At 43.8% G+C, this 24488-nt stretch overlaps 1 protein-coding gene across 2 annotated transcripts in view; it reads right to left on the bottom strand.

The window, feature by feature from the left end:
• Nucleotides 1–24488, bottom strand: part of TBC1D9B (TBC1 domain family member 9B) — a 45534-nt gene that overhangs the window by 11142 nt on the left and 9904 nt on the right. For both annotated transcript variants that reach the window (XM_075856191.1, XM_075856192.1), the window contains exons 2-16: nt 20974–21084; nt 20494–20612; nt 17868–18096; nt 15673–15931; nt 15323–15530; nt 14509–14739; nt 13195–13338; nt 9566–9716; nt 5715–5929; nt 5277–5394; nt 3579–3864; nt 3298–3427; nt 3107–3205; nt 1514–1582; nt 358–598 (exon numbers count right to left, since the gene is read on the bottom strand). In XM_075856191.1, the coding sequence (XP_075712306.1) occupies nt 358–598; nt 1514–1582; nt 3107–3205; nt 3298–3427; nt 3579–3864; nt 5277–5394; nt 5715–5929; nt 9566–9716; nt 13195–13338; nt 14509–14739; nt 15323–15530; nt 15673–15931; nt 17868–18096; nt 20494–20612; nt 20974–21084 (2610 nt within the window). The remainder of the gene's footprint in view (nt 1–357; nt 599–1513; nt 1583–3106; nt 3206–3297; nt 3428–3578; nt 3865–5276; nt 5395–5714; nt 5930–9565; nt 9717–13194; nt 13339–14508; nt 14740–15322; nt 15531–15672; nt 15932–17867; nt 18097–20493; nt 20613–20973; nt 21085–24488) is intronic.

Below are 24488 nucleotides of genomic sequence, written 5' to 3'. Positions count from 1 at the left end.
CCGAATACATCAAGCACCAGAATTATAAAGAATTCTATATCCGATATATAGACAGTTATATAGTGATAGTGTTAGATAGGAAATGGTAACACCCATTCAATTGTCAATGAATTCATATATTTCCAGGAGGAATAACAGAGGATCGTCACAACGTAGAGTTCTCAGTCCTAATTGTTATAGCATGGGCAATAGAAACATTTACTATAACATAATGTCAGGGAAGGTGACGGATCCTCTTTACTTCACAGATAAGAAACGTGGTAATGAGAGGGGTACAGTTAACACAATTTGGGCAATCAGAAAAAACAAATAGACCCAGTATCATGTTATGATAGAAGACCTTTTACAAGTACTTACCAAGTCCAGTTACAAACTCTTTAAAGTTTATTAGCGAGTCCTTGTTAGTATCCAACAAGCGGAAAATACGAACTGCCAGGGTGGAAGTATGTGGGCCAAAAGACCAGGGTGTGAGCTGGGCGAACAACTCCTGAAACTGATCTAAATCTATGCGGTACTGCTCCAGATAAGGCAAGCTGGGGTCATGGCGATTGCTGGATGTGCGGTTCCCTCCCCAATAACAGCTCATTAGATGCTGAGCCTGAGTAGGAAACATTACACACATTACACAGATACACTGCTGTCGTCTGTATTTGAATGATACATAAAAATGTATTCTTTTTTCACATTTTAGTGGTTTACTTCTGGAGTGCCTAAACCCCTTCAATGCAGAGCCCGGCAAAGCTTCATCCATACGAGCATGTCTGGGTGTAGAAAGAAGCGCCTCAGCTCCGTTCACTCAATTTGTCTGAGCTGCAATGCTCTGATATACCTTACAGACATGTCAGAAGATTGCATGGGTGGAGGTCTGGGACCCTGTCATTCGTTATGCAGATATCTCAAGCATGACTACAACCAAAAATAGCCAACATATGAGTTTTTTACTATATCTGCCTTCAGTTGTGTCACAAAATGAGGCTGACTGATGGAAACAAATGACTAGAAAGTCTGCCATTACAGACTAACAATATCACCGGCTTATATTGTGTGAACCAGAAATCAACGCTAAAAATACACGAATGAAAATTCCTCTTAGGCTATGTTTCTGCCTCAAAATTCAGTTTGGAAGTTTGAGGCAGATTTTCCTCTCCCTGTAACACCGATTTTCGCCCACGGCCATTGACCGCCGCGGGCATAAAACACCGCGAAATACGCTTTCTCTGCCTCTCATTGATGTCAATGGGAGGTCATAAGCGTAAACGCCTGAAGATAGGGCATGTCCCTTCTTTCTCCCGGGAGGCGGTTTTACCGCTCGTGGGAGAAAACCGCCCCCGCCTCCCATTGAAATCAATGGGAGGCATTTTAGGGCCGTTTATGACGAGTTTTGAGGCGCGGTTTCCGCGTGAGAAAAACTCGTCAAAAAACTCTGTGTGAACATAGCCTTATAGGGTTTTCTGCTTCTAATTATGCCACCAAAATGAAGTACAGAAGAAAGGGGACCTAAAAATATACTAACCTTGAACAGAACATACATATCTTCCAGCTCTTCCATGGAAAAGCCAAGATCAGTGGAAATGGCTCTCACCTAGCAGACAAGTATGAGAAGGATTACATGAGTATGTGTCTTACTTATGGATTCTAGTTTATGAAAATCAATATAAACACATATATTTATGTATAGGATATTATCTCCGTATCCATTAAATAAAGATTGTCATCAGGGAAACCCTTTTTCTTAAACAATGGCGATCTACAGGCAGGTCTGGTAGCTGAAACACCCACCACTCAGCTGCTCTCCCTGGGGGAAGCTGTAAGTGGCCACATATTACCCCTGCATATTTACATGGCACACATTCAAATGGATGGGCAACCATTTAAAGAGGACCTGTCCTGTTTTTTTTTTTTAAATCACAAACCTCCCCTTATTCCTGGCGGCCTCTTGACTCCAGCGCTGTCATTTTTATTATTTTCGGCCCTCCCGTTGTCCCGCTTGGCACCTAATATGCTAATTTTGAGTAAAGGTACACAGAGAAGGAGACCTCATCTCTCCTCAGTAGGTGTTGCCTTCTGTGTCACTGTGACACTGTCCAATCAGAGCGGACAGCCTCACAGTGATGCAGAAGACCCACTCTGATTGGACAGTGTCACATTCACACAGAAGGCAACGCCTACTGAGGGGAGATGAGGTCTCCGCCTCTCTGTACCTTTACTCAAAATTAGCATATTAGGCACAAAGTGGAGGGGGACAACAGCAGGGCCAAAAAAAAATAAAAAAATACAGCACTGGAATCAAGAGAAAGCCAGGAATAAGGGGAGGTACGTGGTTTAAAAACAAAAAAACAAACCCATAACAGGTCCCCTTTAATGGTCCGGGTCTTCTAGAGTGGGACCTGCTTCAAAGACCCACTGCTAATAGATGGTCCTGAGCAGGGAACCTTACTCTATAACGTCCAAATGGATATGAAATGGGACTGTGTGGATGGGACAACCCTTTTACCTTAGAAAAAAACAGAAAGAAAAATTGTATGCAATATAACACTGGTTTATGTTTTAGTCATACAGATGTAGTCATTATTACACTTCATCTACTATGATCTATGGACAGTGTAGCTGCTACCCAGAAAACACACAGAGCTCATTGCAGACTGGTTCTGCAATTCTTATGCTGGATTCACACGAGCATGTTCGGTCAGTAAAGGACGGAACGTATTTCGGCCGCAAGTCCCGAACCGAACACAGTACAGGGAGCCGGGCTCCTAGCATCATAGTTATGTACGACGCTAGGAGTCCCTGCCTCGCTGCGGGACAACTGTCCCGTACTGTAATCATGTTTTCAGTGCAGGACAGTAGTTCCATGGAGAGGCAGGGACTCCTAGCGTCGTACATAAGTATGATGCTAGGAGCCCGGCTCCCTGCACTGTGTTCGGTCCGGGACTTGCGGCCAAAATACGTTCCGTCCTTTACGGACCGAACATGCTTGTGTGAATCCAGCCTCACTGTGGCTATTACAGGAAAACTGAAATGTAATCCTGTTATAGACCTATCATCTGCATTGCTAGATCGGGTACGGGAGACAAAGATTTTTGGTGTTGTACACATTTTTTCTTACCACACTTCTCTTTGCCGAATCCTCTAAAGACTGGATCACTTTCAGCCGCTGCTTAAACCGCATCTGCTCAATGTCATCAGCTCTCAGGCTGGTAAACTTCTAGAAGCACAAAATAAGTAAAAATAACAAATTTATTTATTTAATACAACCTGATAGAGACATATTTTGCCGTGTTTTTGAATGGATACTACCTCATAAGATGCCTTGATGAGGTCAAATATGTCAACCTCAACTGGAGGTTCATCTCCACTCGTGAGAAGGGCGTGCAGGTGAGGGATTGGAGGCGACACACTCTGCTTGTTCACCGCATTGTCAAGATATCTAGAATCAGAGGGAAAAAAAATAAAAACTTTTAAGTTCATTTTTCATATCCCGCCATCACTACTACACTTAATCCAATTTAGCAGTGGTTTCTTTCCTCCTAAAAGCTCAAATGAATGTCTCAAATGCCTACTCATGTGACAATTATTACCTCCCAAGTACAGTCATGGCTTCCCCTTCATCGTTGGAGTTTAACAGGCTTTCCATGTTGGCCTCAAGCACAGCCAGGGACAATTGCAGAATCAGTTTGATCCCTTCATAGAAAAAGCAGTCGACCACCACCACTGCACTCTCAAATGGCATGACACTAAGAAACAAGGTGAGGAACCAAGATAGAGAAATGGTGGCGATCACTCCCAGTTCCTGCATCTTCTCAGACAGCTGCGGTAGGAACTCATGCGTCAATTCCTCAAACACACCCTGGTCCACCAGGGCTCCTGAAAATCCAAACATGAAGTACAGATAACAATTGGGAATGCATACGACAGAGAATATGAATTCAAAATGTAATGCTGGACGCTTCAGAAACGTAATACTCTCCTTCTTCAGGAATGAGTGATCTGATGTAGAGCAGATCAGCAGCAGGGAAATCAAATCACTTGTTTCTCTATTAAATCATCAGAATAACTCCCCAAAAAAACAACAAATTAGACCACATGCACACAACCGTGAGGGTTTTTACTGTCCGCAAAAACGGATCCGACGGCTACACATCTGTAGCTGTCCGCAATTGCGGAAGTGCCCATAGACTTCTATGGGCGAGTATGTGCCACAGTTGCGGACAAGAATAGGACATGTTCTATATTTTGTGGATCATTTCTACAACACGGACACACATTTGTAAATATACGGAACGGTGTCCGTGGCTAATAGAAATGAACGAGTCCGCAATTTCATCCGTAATTACAAATGAAAACTACGGTCGTGTGCATAGGGCCTTACAGCAAAATGCTAGTGAATATTGTTTTTAAATCTTCATTCACACACAGTGGAATAAAATCTGCATGGATTTTAGGACGTGCTGCAGATTTTAAAACTGCAGCATGCCTATTGTGTCACAGATTTGCAGCGAAATTCACCCTTTACAAAACGGGGAAATCCATGGTAAATCAATGTAAAAAGCAGTTGCGTCTGAACTAACCATACAAAGCCAACATTCACTGGAGCCTGTTTTCTGTTTATAAAACAGCAAACACAGGCCGTAATAAAAGAGCCTGCAGACAGGCTGGCTGCAAAGATGCAAGGGATTTACTTCCCGTAGGTAACGTTTGTGTGGGACTTAATGACAGCAAGCGTGATCTCGCGAGATCTCACACTGTAAATGACAGCAAGCGTGATCTCACACTGTAAATGACAGCACAGTGTGATCTCGATGTGCTGTGTGAGTAAGTGACACACAAACATTACCGAAGTGTCAGGATTGTGAATAGACATCGCGTCCTGGCTGGAAGCGATGTCTATTCACTTTCAAGATACTTCAGTAACGTTAATGTGTGTGTATGTGACTGCACATAGTGAACAACGCAGGATCACTATGTGCTGAGTACATGAATGGAGAGAAGTGTATGAAGCTGATGGGTCAGCATCATACACTTCTCTTTACAAGGCCCACTTGGTCAAAAACGAAAAAACGCCCAGTTGGGCATTAAGAAACTCATTAGCATAAATCTAAAATAGGTCATAACGTGGTCAAAATCGATAGTTTTTCTAAATAGAAACCACTATTGTTATCTACATTACAGCGCCGATCACATTATGTAGGAGATAGGGCACTTATAATCTGGTGACAGAGTCTCTTTAAGGAATATAGTTTAATATTTAAGAGAGACAGCTGTTGTTGTTCTCTTACCAACAACCCGAGTGTTGTAATAATCTGGAAGCATCCGCTCACACAAAGCCACCAGCAGCCAAAATGCCTCTTCCTCATTACAGTAAAGAAGCAGCACAGAGGTCACGATATTCATAGCCTGCAGAGGGAAAACGTTTGTGGTTTACTGCAGACATACAGTGATAATTATACATTTTCTGCACATAAAATGTATTAACGTGTCCTAACCCATACAACACAAATAGAAAAAATGTCTCTGCCATGAAAATAAAGGCATTAGGATTATATTTGCTGCTTTTGTAAAAACACTGCTAGGAATGTTTTACCAAAATGGGAATATCTTTGATTATTCTAAAGTAGTTTTGCGGTTATTACAAACAATACAGATAGATATCCAATGGGCTTCAAGAGTGTTCAGCATACTGTTTCACTTCTTTGAACTTGCTATGAGAGTCCTACCTGGCAGTACCCAATATTAGGGTTGCGAAAAGCATACGCCGTCAGCACGCGACGTAATGCTGCTATTCCTAGTTCATTCTGGAACGCAGGGTGCTCGGGCATAGAACGATGGAGGTCACGTTCTATCTCATCAGTTGCAAGGTTACATTTTCCAGTGGATTTCTCTACCAGGTCGGCATAATAACCAGGGTGTGTTGCCATCTCATTTAGGGCCCCTATAAAAACAAAATGACGGATAGAAAAACAAATAAAAAAGATGGTAAAAGGGACTGTAAACAAATAGGCCTTTTTAAATGTTTTCAAAAAAAGTAAATAGATCTCTTATCACTTGGTCATGCTGTCAGTAATTGTTACCAAAAAAACAGCATCCAGTGAAAGATATTTAAAGAGAATCGGTCATGCCAAAGAAGCGGTCTGATCTGCAGGAGGAGCTAAGCAAATTTAAATATTGTTTTATGCAAAAAGATAACCTGTAATTTATTGATTTAAATCCCTGCTAACTGTGGGCTTAAGAGACCAGTGGGTGGTCCAACTCAATGATTGATGGCTTTTTATGTATTTACACTCATACAGGGAAGGCTGTCAATCAATGATTGAGACCGCCCACGGGACTCTTTAGCCAAGTGAGTAGGGATTTAAATTAAATAAAATACAAGTTTCCACAAAACTATATATCAATCTTCTCAGCTCCTCCTATTGTAGAACATAATGACCGCAGATAGGACAGAATGTTCAACGTGACAGGTTCCCTTTAATACAAGTGATAAAGTTCGGTTGAGATGATCCACCATAGAGCAGATCAACCAGAGTCTCTATAAACTCTTAGGTTGCAGTCAAACGCAGCAGAATATGTTTCAGAATTTTTTCTGACTGAGAATCGATTCTATTCACCTGAATGTGGTTGTTTCCGCAGCAGATGCATGGATTTTTGCAAGTTCTATTCAGATGAATGGAACAGATTTTCAGGCCCAGAATTTTTTTTAAACAAAATCTGCGGCATGTGACTGCACCCATATACAAATGTATAGTCTTATAATGTCTCCTAATGAAAATAAGATGTTTCATTTAGTACAAGGTAAAGAAAAAAACCAATAATCAAGATAAGAACGGACAACCATGTCAACTGTATAAACCAAGGGTGGGAGCGGTGTCCCCCAATGGACTGGACGAGAAAATTTACGTACTCAAAAAAAAATACGCTTTTCCCGTTCGTCTCATTGGGGGTCACAGACCGTGGGATGTTCTAAAACAGTCCCCATGGTAACAGAAGAATAAAAGGGATTATTTACTCCAAAGATGCCTGCAAGACCTTGCAACCAAGTGAAGCATTCACTGTAGCAAAACTATGCACCCTGTAGAATTTGCTGAAAGCGTGTATAGACGACCAGGTAGCCGCTTTGAACACACAAAGAACAGAAGCCTGATGGTGCACAGCCCAGGAAGCACCAACCACCCTAGTGGAATGGGCCATAATCCAGAACGGGGGTTCCTTCCCCTTAACCCAGCGAATGGTCAACTGAATCTATCAAGTTTGTAGCCTTAAAGGCTGCCAAACCCTTCCTCGGACCCCTCCGGGACCACAAACAAGGAGTCAGATCTGCAGAAAGAGGAAGTGAGCGAGACGTAGACCCGCAAGGCGCAGACAATTAATTGTGAAGGGAGCGTTCCTTAGGAACTAGAGATGGGTAAAATGATGGCAAAATTGATATCCTCGTTAAGGTGGAAGGAGGAGACCACCTTGGGTGAAAAAGAAGGCACAGTACACAGCACTGCCTTATCCTGGTATAGAGTTAAATTCTATGGATGACAGGACACGGCCGTCAGCTCAGAAATGCTCTGCATAGAGGTCACTGCTAAGACACTTGCTCCTTGAAAGAATTTAGGGCAAGACCGCGATACAACCCTTCCTGGAAGAAAGGAAGAGTCCTGGACAGAGAAAAAAACAAGGGGTCTTCTCCAACCCCGGAGACATGTGTCTGTGGATAGGAGATGTCAGTGGACAGTGGATTGGTAGTAAGGAGCAGCTTTGTTGGACAGCTGGGGAGGAGAGCCACCAGTTGAGTGACTGTTGTACAATCATGGGAAGTTGGACTCGGCAGTCCAAGGAATCTTGAGGGCGGTTCCGCCCTTTGAAGAGTACAAGTATGAAACTGGGCAAACAAAATGGCCTCGATTGAAGGCACCATGGTGCCCAGAAACTAAAACGACCTTCCCACCTGTGGCTTACAAAATGATCTCGTCCAGGCGGGTCCCAAAGGGTCAGGAACCTGCAAAGGAAAGAACTGTAAGGGACTTCATTCAAGCAGCGTTGGTATACCAGCATTCAAGCCAGGAAGTCCTGCATATGGATTCTCTTCCTGTATCTAACATGGCAGTATAGGAGTCACCACGTCCCACGGTAAAAGACTGGGGAAACTGGCGACAATGAGTCCGCTCAAATACTGCAAGAAGGCAAGACTTATATCTCGTAGAAGGGTGTAATGGCCACCTACGTTTACCTAGGTAGTGCTAGGTATATGACTCCCTGCTGCAGTTTATACTGGATAAAGGTCTGTGGAGGGGAACCTTCGAGACCTTTCCAGAGAGAAGTGGTGCAATCCTTGTACCAACGACTGCAGCAGCCCAGCAGGAAGTCCTGTTGATGTGTCCGTACTAACAAGGGCAATGAGCGGGAGAGAGGGTCCTGCCCCTTCCGTGCAGCGATTGGATGCAAGGTTAAGCAGAAAACGCAGGAGGGGACCGGAGCCGGCATAGCACGCCCCTCTAGATGCAGGAAATGGCATCTGGTTCATAGTGAAAAAACAAATGGCAGCCGGGAGACGATGAGAATTAGACGCAGTAACAGTGCCCCCGTTCCAAGCCCGCTGTTGCGCCATGGTGAAATGCAGTGCATGGCACATGTGCGCTGTGGATGGTAGATGCATCAGACGCTCCCTTTGTGTGCCAGCTACAGATGAGGTGAGACACTGGTGAGTAGCAAGAGAAGTGACCCTTTGACTGGTGGTCTACAGGGGAGTTTGCGCTCTTATTAGCAATGGAACAACTGCGCAATCATTTGTCACCAATCACTCGCCAGAAAGGGGGGGGGGATAGTTGGCCAGCGTCACCCCTGTTTTCCAGCAAAAAGGAAAGTAAAAAATAAACAAACAAAAAAAAGAGGATGACAGTCTGCTGAAACAGCAGGGGTGTCTGCCTTCAATAGACATTAAGTTAAGACTAAATTAGCTCAGTGCCTATAAAAGGGACCAACACTTTTTTATTCTTAAGTGTCACGTCTCCTAGTGGCAAGAGCATATACCCACGGTCTGTGTTCCCCAATGAGATGAACGAGAAAGTGACTTACCGATACCAGAAAAAGGAGGAGCCAGATGATATGGTATATTTTATTCACTCGACCACCTATCTGCTATCTTTAGCTCTTTTTATCCACAGCTATATTATTTCTTTATATGAACTACACTGCCAATTTATACTGATTCACTATCTATATGATGGGGAAACATGTAAGGTTGAAATAGGGGCAGTGCCAGGGCAGATAGGGAAAGTTACCGGAATAGGGCTATTCTATTCATTTTAATCGTTCTATATTTTGATAAGGAAACAGCACAGAGATGTATAATGTCACAGATATGGTGTTCTTTTTGTTATTTCAGGTTATAAGTCGTAATAACAATTTCTACTGCCCTGTGTCATATTCTTCGCAGTTTTATCTTTATATTGACACTTTTTGTATGTGTACTTTACCCAATAAAAAATGTTGATAAAAAAAATAAAATAAAAAAAAATGACTGCCTACTGGAATACACCAATTAATATGCCATCCTTAGTTTTCTAAATGGTTTAGCGCTGACCTGAGAACAAGAGCCAGAGCTCTCCTCGCAAGTTTTCCGGAATGCCTTTTAGCACCAATTCACGTGTCTTTGAAGTTCGATACATGCACATCCCCCGACCATACTCAAAGAAGTGAATGTTCCAGGACTCTTCCTTCATTTTCTCCTTGGCCTACTCAAAGCAAAATAAACTTTATTTGTGTAACCAACAGAGTGTAAAATCAAAATACAGACATCTGTCCGTTATGTTACTTTGTTTTATATTACAATATGTGCTAGAACTGCAAATAGGCCTCAGCTGAAATACAATGTCACCCTCATTACCATAGATTATACCCTTCAGTCACAATCATTTTAAGGGGTTTTCAGGAGAGAGAAAATTGATGGCCTATCCACAGTTCGGTGGGGATCGGACTCCCGGCACCGCTGCCGATCAACTGTTTTGAAGGTGCTGCGGTGCGAGTGGTGCATCCCCTTCATCGTTTAAGCTGCTCGATACTGTCAAACGCCGACATACTTGTAGCAGTGGTTCACAACATTACAGCCTTCTTCTATTCATCTGAATATAAAAAGGAATGAAGGTTAAGCAGAACTCGCACGATCAAAACAGCTGATCGGCGTGGATAAGCCATCAATTTTCACTATACGGAAAACCCCTTTAGGGCCAGTTCACACAGATTTTTCTTGACACGTTTTTTGACGCGGAAACCGCGTCGGAAAACGCGCCAAAAAACGTCCGAAAATGCCTCCCATTGATTTCAATGGGAGGTGGAGGCAGTTTTCTCCCGCGAGCGGAAAAACCGGCTCGTGGGAAAAAGAAGGGACATGCCCTATCTTCGGGCGTTTATGCCTCTGACCTCCCATTGACATCAATGGGAGGCAGAGAAAGCGTATTTTGCGGCGTTTTATGCTCGCGGTGCTCAATGGCCGCGGGCGAAAAACGGCGTGCAGGCAGAGGAAAATCCGCCACAAAATTCCAAATTTTGAGGCAGATTTTCCTCCTGCAAAAATTTCTGTGTGAATGCAGCCTTAGGCTATGTTCACACGGAGTATTTTGGGGGAGGAATATCTGCCTCAAAATTCCGTTTGGAACTTTGAGGCAGTTTTCCTCTCACTGCACGCCAATTTTCGCGCCGTTTTTCGCCCGCGGCCATTGAGCGCCGCGGGAATAAAACAGCGCGAGATACGCTTTCTCTGCCTCCCATTGAAGTCAATGGGAGGTCAGAGGCAGAAGCGCCCGAAGATAGGGCATGTCGCTTCTTTTTCCCGCGAGGCAGTTTTACTGCTCGCGGGAAAAAGACGCCGATGCCTCCCATTGAAATCAATGGGAGGCGTTCTCGGGCCGTTTTTGCCGAGTTTTGCGACGCGGTTTCCGCGTCAAAAAACTCGGCAAAATACTCCGTGTGAAAGGGCTTATATCACTAACACAGGCCCTTTCCATATGCCGAAGACTGTTCACATCTGCTTTGTGTTTTCTGCTATTCTGTTCAGTCATAGTTTTCGTCAAAGAACCCATTGATTTAAATGTTGTTTTTTTATTAGCCACAGTTGGGCTCCATTCTGTCAGGTTCCTGTCTTTTTGCCGGAAACAACAGTAGTTGTAGTTGTTTGCTGTGCTATTTTTTTCAGTCTGAAATTACAGTAACTTTTTTTTTAATCATTGACATCAATAGATGACTGATACAGACGGAATGTGTTGCATTTGTATCTGTTATTTATTTCATTTAATGGATGTTAATCCGTACTGCGCATGCGCATCACTTACAGAAAAAGACCGATCCGTCAAAAACAGAGTAAAACGTATGCTAAACTGAAACAATTGGAAGGTAAAGTTTTTTTTAAAGGATCCATCAAAATAGCAAAGTTTACCTTGCGTTTGTTCAGTTTAGCATCTGTTTTCGTGACAGTTTCCATTAAAATTTGATGGATCTGTTAAAAACAAAAGGGCCAATGCAAATGTGCGACAGAGCCTTAGGCTCGTTTCAGATATGCTACGGAGGCTAGCAGATTCTGTCATATTTGCCGGTCAGAATAGCGCAGCATGCAGTGCTATGTTGTCTGGCAAAATGACGGAAACGCGATGAAATCCTAAAGTCAATGGGTTCAGTTGGTTTTCGTCATGCGACGAAACAGAAAACTACTTGATAAAAAGGGTTGATTGCCAGATGCCAGATAAATGGAATTCCACTGTATATTCCCTTAAAATGCTTTATATAGTGGTCACAGTGGTGCGGACGTTTTGAATGTCTGCCCCACAGAAAAACGACTAGACCCATTACATCGGAGTATTGTATGTGCTTATATAGTGTCAACATATTCCGCATCGCTGTACAGAGATTATCATCACTCACATCAGTCCCTGACATAGAGACACACACACTATGCACAATTTTATAAAGAGGCAATTAAATGATTAGTATATTTTTGACGTGTCGGAGGAAACAGGAGTGCCTGGTGGAAACACAAGCAAACATAAGGAGAACATATAAACACTATGCAAATGTTGCCCTTAAAGGAACAGTGTCATCACAAATTATTTTTTTATATGTTAAAGATGTTAGGGCTTTATTAAAAACGTTTATATTCATTTGTGTGTTTGTGTTTTACTTTTTCTTATTTTTACACTTGTTCTTCCCTATGGGGGCTGCCATTTTTTGTTCCATTTCTGTGTGTGTCGATTAACGACACATACAGACATGGAATACGGCAGCCACAGTCCCATAGGGACTGCGAACGGCTCCCGTCCCATTGACTGCAGTGTACGGCGTCTGTGTGGGAACTGCGCATGCGCCGCTCCCACACAGTCCTATTCGAAATTGGCGCCGTCCGGCGCCATTTTCCTGTGGACCGGAAGTTGCGGCCGGACAGTAATATTACTACTTCCGGTCGCGGCTTCCGGATTTGTGCACTTGCACCAGCGGCAGCAAACGGAGCGGACGGGCCGGAGGGAGCCGCGGCGGCAGGAGCAGGTAAGAGATTTCAATGTATGTTCGTGTTTGTGTGTGTTTACTACTGTATGTAAACCTACTACGCTGTGTGTTAGCTCAAAAAATAGCGACACACAGTGTAGGAGGTTACATTGTTCAAACCCCTCGTTTATCCCGGCACTAGCCAGGATAAAGGAGGGGGGGATGCTGAGAGCTCACTAGAGCGAGGGCTTTTAACCCAATGTTGCAATGCTGCAATTTTGGGAACAGCTCCATCTAGTGACCAAAAATGGGTAGTATTATAAATTAGAAATAATTTATATTACCTGGACTCGTGCAAAAAAAGAAAAAAAATTTGAACGGTGTTTAATCACCCACACACTAAATGTTTAATTTTTTTAAAAAAAAACATGTTTTTCTGGCAACACATTCCCTTTAAGGACTCCAGTGCTGCACGGCAAGAGTGCTGACCACTGAGCCACCATATGCCAATACCGCCTCATGGCCCTGCCCCTTACTCGTGTAATGCCCCAAATTGGATCAGGGAAACAGAAGTGGATTTAACTGGAACGGAGGCAGAATTATTCAATGTTACTTGTAAACGGCAGCATTGTTATCCCTCCCTCCTTCTGATATGTGGGTACATTTTTGTGCATATGAAAGCATGTAGAAGGAGGACAAACCAGACCTTCTTAGTTGAATTATAGAACAAGAATCTATTACCCATTTTGGACCTAGTTCTTCACTGGCTTCTCTCTGGAAGAGTTTCAGGAGCCCATGAGAAGCTGTGGGAGCCTCTGTATTATTAGTCTTCTGAGGAATGCTGGGTCCATCATTAGTTGGGCTACTGGGAGCAGGCTTTGGTACCTATCAGAAAGACAGGTTAAGAACACACTTACTTGAAAAGGACACCAAATCCTATTTTATATGAATGATGAATATGAAGTTGCTCCTAAATGAATTTAAGTCGAAAAGAGAGAATAAAATGGTTTCTGAAAAAAAAATAATCGGCACTCCAATCTGATAATATGGACCAATTTCTGATTAGCTGGGAACCCTGGATAGATCAGAATAAAGGCCCTTCTATACCGGCCAATGATTGGGAAAATGAGCGTTCATATGAACACTCTTTCCCATCAATGCCCTGTGTAAACAGGGCAACGATCAGCCAATGAACGAGCAAATGCTGCATTAAATATGGCTGTCGGCAGCACATCTCACTGTGTAAACGGGGAGATGCGCTGCCGACATAATGGAAATGTATGTGGATGATCGATCGTAGTTACGATCACTTGTCCCCATACATAACCAATCATTGCTCCTTGTGAAGGGAGCAAACGATCGCCAATCAACAAACGGTCTCGTTGATCAGTGCTCATTTTCACGGCCGATATGAGGCGGTGTAATAGGACCGTAACTCCCAGGGCCTAGTACGTCTGATAAGCTAATAAAAAATGTGTCTTGCTTTTCTGTAAGCTTTACCATACTATTTATTTTGTAATAGTCTGTATATGGATGTCTATATAAGATCACCCATTCATTTTGTTTGTATTGTTTTGTACTACTGTGGTCCTCAATGTTCGAGCACCTATTGAACAATTATAAACATAACACTCCCCCTGCGCTGGGTTTTTGACGTAGTGAATTGTGCTACTTCTCTTTATTGCAAAAAAATCAATAAAGTTCATTTAAAACTAAAGACTTAAGTTAAGAACTGCTTGTCCAGCACCACCGCTGACCTGGCATTCATGAACAAAGACGTAAAAGTGGCGGAAAGGTGGGATTCGACCATCTGGTGCTGGACAACAGAATCCTGGATTCATATGTGGATGCCCCAGTAGTCCCGCATCACAGTCCAATAGATACTGAACTATTTAAACTTTCCCTGCTTTATTTTAGTGCACTAGAAATGCTCATTTATGTACTTTTGATTTTTGGCATGTTCTTTGTTCTCCTTATTGAGGCATAACATGTGCTATTCAGATTTATTAATGTAAAGGTTTAGAAAGTGTCAAAAAGCAGAAGAGATCTTTGCACCTCATATGTGTCATTCCCGCTACTTCCTTTCCGCGTGGAAATCCGTTGATCCCCACCGTTGTCTCCTCCAGCCCTCTGCAGTGATGTCTTCTGCAGGAAATCTGAGATGCGTTGAACCAGAAAGTTCCTGTCTTTAAGATTGGCGAACAGAAATGTCATTTTTCCTTTAGTACTGATGGACAATGGACTGGGAAGCACGCTGGAACTATCAGCCTTCTCCACTATAGTAACCTGCAGATCAGAAAAGTTGCTTATTATAAACCAATAATTTCCATTGATCTGCGATCTGCTGTTTGGTTCAAATGAGGGGTTCGGGACCCCCGTTCTCGTAAATGGTGGGGGTCCCAGGTGTCCAACACCCACCAATCAGCAAGTTACTCCCTACCCTATGGATAGGGGGTAACTTGTAACTGGAATACCCCTTTAATGTATTTTTTTTAATCTTAGGGCTTTGAGAAATCATTAAAGCGGATCTGTCATCAGCCTATGCTTGAGGAGAGTGCTCCCCCATCCCTCTTGGCGGTGATTGACAGCTGGCTGCTGTGTATCTGCATACACCAGAAGCCCATCAATCACTGTGATGAGGGCGAGGGGAGGGCTCCCCTCATGAATATACCAGACTGTATTCTTTGATGGCTCCTATTAGCCAAACGGCACAATAATTTTGTGCCGTTTTGGCTAGCAGGAGAGTAGACTATGAAAGTAGACTATGTTGGCCTTAATGTTGGAGAGTATATTCTGATAACAGATCCACTTTAAAAGTTACATTTTCTTCCCTAACATCATGGCACCCAAGTCAGAACTCCATGCTCACCTCTCGGAGGGGTATAATTAGGTGACAAGCCTCCTCTTCCTTACTGGCAAAACAGATGTAGTTATTAGAAACAAACATTTGACCAGGGATATGCATTTTGGCAAATGGTGTCCACAATGTACAGTCTGTGTGTCCATCCAGCCTCTCGTCCCTAGTTAGTCGGAATGTGGCGCGATACTGTTCATTCTTTGCTCTGGCATCCAGGTCTCTAAAAAAAATAAAAAATAGGAGAAACAGATGCAGAGTGTGCTATTTAAGAAATTCCAAAAAATACAATATATACTCAAAGCAAACAGAATTTAGAAGTCAAGGTCTATCAGTACCTAGTCTGTCACTGAAAACATACACACCTCTTCAGAGCAGAGATGTTTTTGAGTGGACGTGTAGGTTTGGGCAGGTTACGATCCTCCAGGAAGCCTTCATTGTCCAAAAGCTGTCTCATAGCGATGTTGGCGAGCTGTTCCATGAGTTTGAAAGTCTCGCTGATGTTGAGGAACATGGAAAAAAAGTATTCATTGTCCCGTGTGCTAACTTTTATACATTCTGGGAACAGCAGCGTTGCGTTCTTCTCAAGCTGAGTCACATCAAGCCACTGCATAATCAAAGTCACTAAAAGGAAGACAATATGAATACATTTATTTGAAACTCAGAACACAAAAAGTTTTTTTGACCATAGCTAAAGGTAGAAGTACTATAAATTTTTTTAATAAAGAATCCAACGTTTTTGAATCTGAAAACCTGGGCAGCTGCCACCTTCCCCATGCAACCCGCTTTTAGCGCTACTTGACAGGCAGAACATTTGACTCCTTGGTTTTGCAATTCGTGCAGTAGCTGTCAGCAAAGAGAAGCACTAGATCTCAAGATCAGAGTTTGGAGACATATACATGCATATATTGAAAATGCGCACTAACTGTGCAGTCACCCACCTCCTATGTGATTTTCCTTGCCAAATAGATACACTTGCGGCACTGTAACACTTGCAATCGTCAGATGGCAGTATGAGCGGTCCAGCAATTCAGACAATACTGCCATACTGAAAACTACAACTACAAAAGTTCCCTGCTGTCCTGTGTAACTTACACAGAGACCGCCAGCCAGCCGAACACCTATGTAACGGACACAGCCAGCCGCGCACCCTGCTCTCTTCTGTGTAACTAACACAGTCGAGCAGCTGTAACATATACCGACGTCAGGAAGAGAGGAGCTACAGGGCAAGCGCTGGTAAACTGTGCATGCGCTCCCTGTGCAGTGAGAATGGCAAAACTGTGCATGCCCCATCTCACTGCGTAGGGAGAAGCGAACCGCTACAATGAAATGGTATGCAAGAAGTACACATGCTTGTCCTGTGAGAAGCAGGACTACTGGGGGACGTGTCCAGGTAAAGGACAATAGGATGGGATGTTTTGGGGACTCAAATGTTTAGGCACATCCATTTTTAATACATGGTACGCATTGCAAATATAGCAAATTTTTCATAACTGGTACAATGGGGCATAAATTAGATGTTGGAAATACCCCTTTAAATACTCATCCAGTTCCCTTTTGTCGTGCCTTTAGGCCCTGTTTTGGAGGAACCCTACCCCAAACATGCAGATACACAGTATAACAAACCTGAAGGGGTTTTCCCACGAGAGACATTTATGACACATCCACAGGATATGAAACAAAGTGAAAGATTTTGAAGCAGCACAAATCCCGAGTCTGGTGCGGTGCACGCTGTCAAGCCAGGCAAACCCACTCCGGCATGTTGTAGAATTCCAAAAAAAGATAGTCGAACAACAGCACACGTCTCCAGATGATCAAAGTGGTTTTATTGTCAGAACATCCACGACAAACATGCAACGTTTCGACCCATAGTGAGTGTAGGGTCTTTGTCAGATAGATGCGGGTCCCACATCTGAGACCAGCACCCATCTCCAGAACGGGGCCCCCTAAACACCGTTCAGCCACTGTGTGTTGCGGCTGAATGAGGTGTTTTCCGACCATGAAAAACGTTATACGGTCATGAGTTACGTAAACAACGTAACTCGCTGAGCTACTTTGTTTCCGTAACTCCAATAGTAGTGAATAGCAGTTACAGAAGCAGGGTAGAATGCGAGCTACGCGGTTTCCGTAACTACCATTAAGTTCTGTGAGACTTACGTAGGCAGCGTAGCTCTGCGAGTTACTCTGTTTACGTAACTCCCGACCATATAACTTTTTTCGTGGTCGGAAAACACTTCATTCAGCCGCAACACATAGCGGCTGAATGGGTTTTAGGGGGTCCCGTTCTGGAGATAGGTGCGGGTCTCAGTGGTGGGACCCGCATCTATCTGACATTTATGACATATCATGCGGATGTGTCATAAATGTCTCCCGTGGGAAAACCCCTTTGAGTAATCCAGCATTTTGGATAATTCAGTACCATGATGATCTCAAACACTCCAGAATATAAGATTTTTTTTTTTTTGTTATTCTGTATTCTAAAGTGAACAGATCACTAAAATACATGACAAGGTACTCACTATATTAGCCCAAACTGTAAGAAAATAGACAAATGTCTCACCTTCTTTCCCCAGCAAAAATGAATAGAAGCAGAGATGGTTGACCGTAAGGTAGAGCCATCCTTGTCTAGGGACCCGTCCCTTCCAGTAGCTGCAGGAGTAATAATTTACCAGCTTCTCCCCCTCAGGCATTCCAAACTGCTTACGCATTTTCAACTCAGCTTCCTTGAACTTTCCAGGGTCCTCTTCATCCTTGGGCAGTAAGCTTTTGTTCTCCTCAGCAATGATCCCCTTACATTAAAAAAAATTATAGAAAACATTAAAGTCTGTATAGTTGCGATTATCTACTACACATTAGCAATAATTAAAAAATGGACGATTCCGTCTAGCCTGCCTCTTGACTAAGCATCCTGGCACCTAAATGAAAAACGTATACTGCGGTCATATAAAGGATGCAGGTTGAGCAGTTTTAGAACTTTACTGTGGTTTTCGGACAGTATCGGCTTCTGTTCTGAGGAAGAGATGCGTCTATGCAGTTGTATTTAGTAATGGTCACTTTATTTTGTTCTAGGTTGGGGGACTTCCCCTATTTTTTGGAATAAAGGAAACAAAGAATATATAAATGCAGCTTTAATAACCCTTAGTCTTGTCATGATGGTGTACCTTTTTACTCATGTTACATGTAGTGGTAGCACCCTGTCCCTAAGGCTGGGTTCACACAGTTTTTTGACGCGGAAACTGCGCCGCAAAACTCGCCAAAAACAGGCCGAAAATGCCTCCCATTGATTTCAATGGGAGGCAGAGGCCATTTACTCCAGCGAGCGGTAAAACCGGCTCGTGGGAGAAAGAAGCGACATACCCTATCTTCGGGCGTTTACGCCTCTGACCTCCCATTGACATCAATGGGAGGCAGAGAAAGCGTATTTCGCAGCGTTTTATGCCCGCGGCTCTCAATGGCCTTGGGTGAAAAACGCAGCGAAAAACGCAGTGCAGGCAGAGGAAAATCTGCCTCAAACTTCCAAACGGAATTTTGAGGCAGATTTTCCGCCTGAAAAAAACTCAGTGTGAACCCAGCCTTACAGAAATACAGAGTGGCCAAGCTGAGGATAAACGCGGAGATCCCCAGCTAGTAATTCAAATAAAAATCAATACATAATATTTAGGTAGAATTATATTGATTGGATGATTATGAAAGATGATAAAGGCCCCCTCAGACCCAAGATGGCAGGGATCCCTGGGTACTTGCCCCATTTGCCCTCTCTATAATCCATCTCTCTGATCACTTCATTTCAACCTGGCAGCAATTATTACATGTAATACAGCAATGTCTCTGTAAAGGAAGAATTCTAGCCACATAATTAGACACATACAACAGGGTTTTAAATCTAATGTACAACATTTTCACTTGAATGACTTTCTGGATTTCAAGATGACTATACTCTGGGAAATCAAATTCACCGGTAAACCACAGGCCCATAGGGAGATCAGTCAACAGAGCTGTGGTTTCCTACATCACGTCCTCCTCATTTACCTCATTTAACGAAACTGGAATTGCACTAGAAGTTTTGATGCATTTTTTGATTAATTTTTTCTTTGCCAAAGCCAAAAGTGGATGCAAATGGAAGAAAAGGTATAAAGAAAGGACTGATGCATCTCCTTTCTTTGGTGTCCACTCCTGTGTTTGGCTATAAAAAAAAATAGCCAAAACTCCATCAAAACTTGTGTGTGATCCTGCGGCATTTTAAAAACCTGTTATAAGTAATAATGTGTAGGAAACATATGACACGCTCCTTAAGATACAGGCTTTGCCCCAAACTAATGCCCTTGAATCATGACTAGTAGATCCCAAAAAATACATAACAGTGACAACTTGCCAGTGCCCCTATAAAAGTGCCAGCCATAGTGCACCCTAAAATAGTGCCAACAACATGGACACCTAGATTTGTGCCAGTCGCAGTGGCCTCTGTTTCAGTGCCAGCTACAGTGCCCCTTCTCTCACCTAGGCCACGGTCATAAAGTCAGTGCTGATTCATTGGCAAGGACCAGCGTTAGTCCCTGCTGGTCCCCACTGCCATCGATGAACCACCAATGTAGCCTGCTTCACATTCTGTAATGCCATAAAAGTGGCAACCATCAAAACAGGGCACTATACAAAATTTACACGATCAATGAGAATCAAGAATTGTCCATCACAGGACAAGCCACCATTTTGTTGACTGAAAATAAAAAAAATTTAACGGGAAATTCTACTTTGATAAGGAGGCAACACTTTATTTTAACAGAAAACCAGAAAAATCATCCCCTGCAGCCTTTAAAGGCAATTATGGGATTGACTGAAGGGATTTTCTCTGGCAGACTCCGTCCATCTATGTATTAGGCTTTGATCACACGATGCCGCCAATTTGTATTTTTTGCCGCCATTTTTATTTATTTTTAAATCTCGGCAAAAACAATGATTTGATCGCGATGTGGGAACACCTCCTTACATGGACAGCCATTGTAGCCGCTGCTGAGGAAATGTATGGCCATCCAGAACTTGCTGTGCCGGCTTTGTCGCGTTGAGACAACCGCTTTAAGCTCTCAATGAATCCATACATTTCCTTATGCACATGTACATATAGCAAAAGCATTCCATGTGAACCGCAGTCCTATAGATGAGGCCACTCCACATATTACGGGCATTATTACATGGATTTTCCCTTTGACAAAGGTAGTGATGTCATCCTCGTTCTCAAAGATTGAAAGCGTCTGCAGCAGATTGTTCTCCAGCCACTCCCAGTGTCCAGTGATGTCTTTTCGTGATGATCCTGGAATGAGAAATTTATTGCAAGTAATCAGCATATGGCCCGACCTTTTATGCAGGCATACTTTATGATAGGCTAGCAAAAGTATAAAATATAAAAATAAAAAAAAGCCGACCAAGCGAGTCTTGACGTGAACGGAGATTTAGATTCACACAATATCCTCATAACAACACATTGTCATGGGGACACAGGCTTAGAAGCTCTTGTCACAGAAAACCTGTAACTTCAAACTCAGATAATTCAGCACCAGAATAAAGCATTTTAAGGTTTTGTTTTAGTAAATAATTCAGGTACTCCATCAGTTTATTTTCTTCAGTCTTAATTCAGACTACCCGCTTGACCAAGTTTTTCCTCTTAAACCTACCACATGCCACCGTCCAATAGATCTGCGATTCTTGGGTCTGGTGCAATATTCGATAAGGAGCGACGCGGGCACTTGAGTCCAATACAACATCCAGAGTCCCCACTAGCAGGCCTAGAGGATAGAAGAGGAAATAGTGTAAATAGCCAAAATTATATGACAACTAATTCCTCTGTCATGTGACTCTGAATATATTGTGTAAATCATGTACATGTGACTACCCGTCAACTGGCTGAAAACAGTACATTAAATATTGCTCACAAAGGTCACATATTCAGCAACTATCCTCATCACTTCATGAATGCAATATACACCCAAGTATAACACCATTTAGGCCCCATGCCCACTTCAGTTTTTTCCTCCAGAGTGCTAGCTGTTTTTCTGACGGCTAGCACACTGACCCATTCATTTCAATGGGGCCATGCACACTTCAGTTTTTTTGACGGTCCCGTTGCTCCGTTCCGATCAAAAGTAGAGCATGTCCTACTTTGGTCTGAGATTCCGTGACCGTGAGGCCCATGCAAGTCAATTTTGCAAGTCAACATTGCTAATGGTTTCCGTTTTAATGACGGAATCAATAGCGTAGTCGACTGCGCTATTGATTCCGTCGGAAAAACGGAAACCTGCTGGAATGGTGATGAACGGAAACCATTAGCAATGTTTCCGTCACCATTGATATCAATAGTGACGGAAACGGAAGCTGTGGTTTCAGTTTGACTTTCCGTTGCGGGGTTCACCTGACGGAAACCTCCGACGGAACCGCTGAACGGAAAGCCAACGCTGATGTGAACAGGCCCTTATGTGTTTAAAATGTCTTGTAGCGATTGCACTATTAAAAAATCTATATTTATCATACAAAAATTGCATGTGTGTGTTAATGAGAATCTGTCACCAACTTTTACTGTAACCATTATATAGAGTTCAGGATCCCTATTCAGAATATGTGTTTGTCTCACTTTCTGTGTAATGGTGTTATTATACTAGAGGCAGTGCTGCCAGTAGATGCGTGTAACGGTGTTATTATACGAGAGGCGGTGGTGCCAGTGGATGTGTGTAACGGTGTTATTATACGAGAGGCGGTGGTGCCAGTGGATGTGTGTAACGGTGTTATTATACTAGAGGCGGTGCTACCAGTAGGTGTGTGTAACGGTGTTATTATACTAGAGGCGGTGCTACCAGTAGGTGTGTGTAACGGTGTTATTATACGAGAGGCAGTGCTGCCAGTAGATGCGTGTAACGTGTTATTATACTAGAGGCGGTGCTACCAGTAGGTGTGTGTAACGGTGTTATTATACTAGAGGCGGTGCTACCAGTAGGTGTGTGTAACGGTGTTATTATACTAGAGGCGGTGCTACCAGTAGGTGTGTGTAACGGTGTTATTATACTAGAGGCGGTGCTACCAGTAGGTGTGTGTAACGGTGTTATTATACGAGAGGCAGTGCTACCAGTGGATGTGTGTAACGGTGTTATTATACGAGAGGCAGTGCTGCCAGTGGATGTGTGTAACGGTGTTATTATACGAGAGGCGGTGCTACCAGTAGATGTGTGTAACGGTGTTATTATACGAGACGCAGTGCTACCAGTGGATGTGTGTAACGGTGTTATTATACGAGAGCCGGTGCTGCCAGTGGATGTGTGTAACGGTGTTATTATACGAGAGGCAGTGCTGCCAGTGGATGTGTGTAACGGTGTTATTATACGAGAGGCAGTGCTACCAGTGGATGTGTGTAACGGTGTTATTATACGAGACGCAGTGCTGCCAGTAGATGTGTGTAACGGTGTTATTATACGAGACGCAGTGCTGCCAGTAGATGCGTGTAACGGTGTTATTATACGAGAGGCAGTGCTGCCAGTGGATGCGTGTAACGTGTTATTATACGAGAGCCGGTGCTGCCAGTGGATGTGTGTAACGGTGTTATTATACGAGAGGCAGTGCTGCCAGTGGATGCGTGTAACGTGTTATTATACGAGAGGCGGTGCTACCAGTAGATGTGTGTAACGGTGTTATTATACGAGACGCAGTGCTGCCAGTGGATGTGTGTAACGGTGTTATTATACGAGAGGCAGTGCTACCAGTGGATGTGTGTAACGGTGTTATTATACGAGAGCCGGTGCTGCCAGTGGATGTGTGTAACGGTGTTATTATACGAGAGGCAGTGCTGCCAGTGGATGCGTGTAACGTGTTATTATACGAGAGGCGGCGCTACCAGTGGATGTGTGTAACGGTGTTATTATACGAGAGGCAGTGCTGCCAGTAGATGTGTGTAACGGTGTTATTATACTAGAGGCGGTGCTACCAGTAGGTGTGTGTAACGGTGTTATTATACGAGAGGCAGTGCTACCAGTGGATGTGTGTAACGGTGTTATTATACTAGAGGCAGTGCTACCAGTAGGTGTGTGTAACGGTGTTATTATACGAGAGGCGGTGCTACCAGTAGGTGTGTGTAACGGTGTTATTATACTAGAGGCAGTGCTGCCACTGGATGTGTGTAACGGTGTTATTATACGAGAGGCAGTGCTACCAGTAGATGCGTGGAACGGTGTTATTATACGAGAGCCGGTGCTGCCAGTAGATGCGTGGAACGGTGTTATTATACTAGAGGCGGTGCTACCAGTAGGTGTGTGTAACGGTGTTATTATACTAGAGGCGGTGCTACCAGTAGATGTGTGTAACGGTGTTATTATACGAGAGGCAGTGCTACCAGTGGATGTGTGTAACGGTGTTATTATACGAGAGCCGGTGCTGCCAGTGGATGTGTGTAACGTGTTATTATACGAGAGGCATTGCTACCAGTGTCTGTATACATCAGGGGGCAGTGCAGTCAGTATACATCAGGGGGCAGTGCAGTCAGTATACATCAGGGGACGCTCTGGCCAAGGGCTCGGTGTAGAAGTGGAGAGTTCGTATATCGACAGTGACGTCTGGGGCTCCTCCAAGAGCGGAATCACTGGCCAAAGTATTGCCGACGCTCTGGCCCGGGATTCCGCTCCTAGAGGTAGCCCCTGATGTCACTGTCCATATATAGACAGATGTCAGGGGCTCCTCCAGGAGCGGAATCTCCTGGCACTAACTATAAGGAGGGGGGGGGGTGTGTGTGTGTGGCACTATCTGCTGGGGTGAGTGTGGTGCTATCTAATAGGGGGGAGTGTGGCACTATTTACAGGGAGGTCTCTGGCACTATTTACAGGGAGGTCTCTGGCACTATCTACTATGGGTGGGGCGTGTGGCAGTATCTGCAAGGGGGGGGTGACACTATCTACAGGGGGGTGTTGTCCGATCTACTGGTGGGGAGTGTGGCAATATCTACAGCGGGGGCTGTATGGCGCTATCTACAGGGGGGCTGTGTGGCGCTATCTACAAGGGGGGCTGTATGGCGCTATCGACAGGGGGGACTGTGTGGCGCTATCGACAGGGGGGCTGTGTGGCACTATCTACAGGGGGGCAGTGTGGCACTATCTACAGGGGGGCTGTGTGGCACTATCTACAGGGGGGCTGTGTGGCACTATCTACAGGGTGC

The sequence above is a fragment of the Rhinoderma darwinii genome, chromosome 3 (assembly GCF_050947455.1).
Source record: "Rhinoderma darwinii isolate aRhiDar2 chromosome 3, aRhiDar2.hap1, whole genome shotgun sequence".
NCBI classification, from domain to species: domain Eukaryota; kingdom Metazoa; phylum Chordata; class Amphibia; order Anura; family Rhinodermatidae; genus Rhinoderma; species Rhinoderma darwinii.
This window is presented reverse-complemented; position numbering and strand designations above follow the sequence as displayed.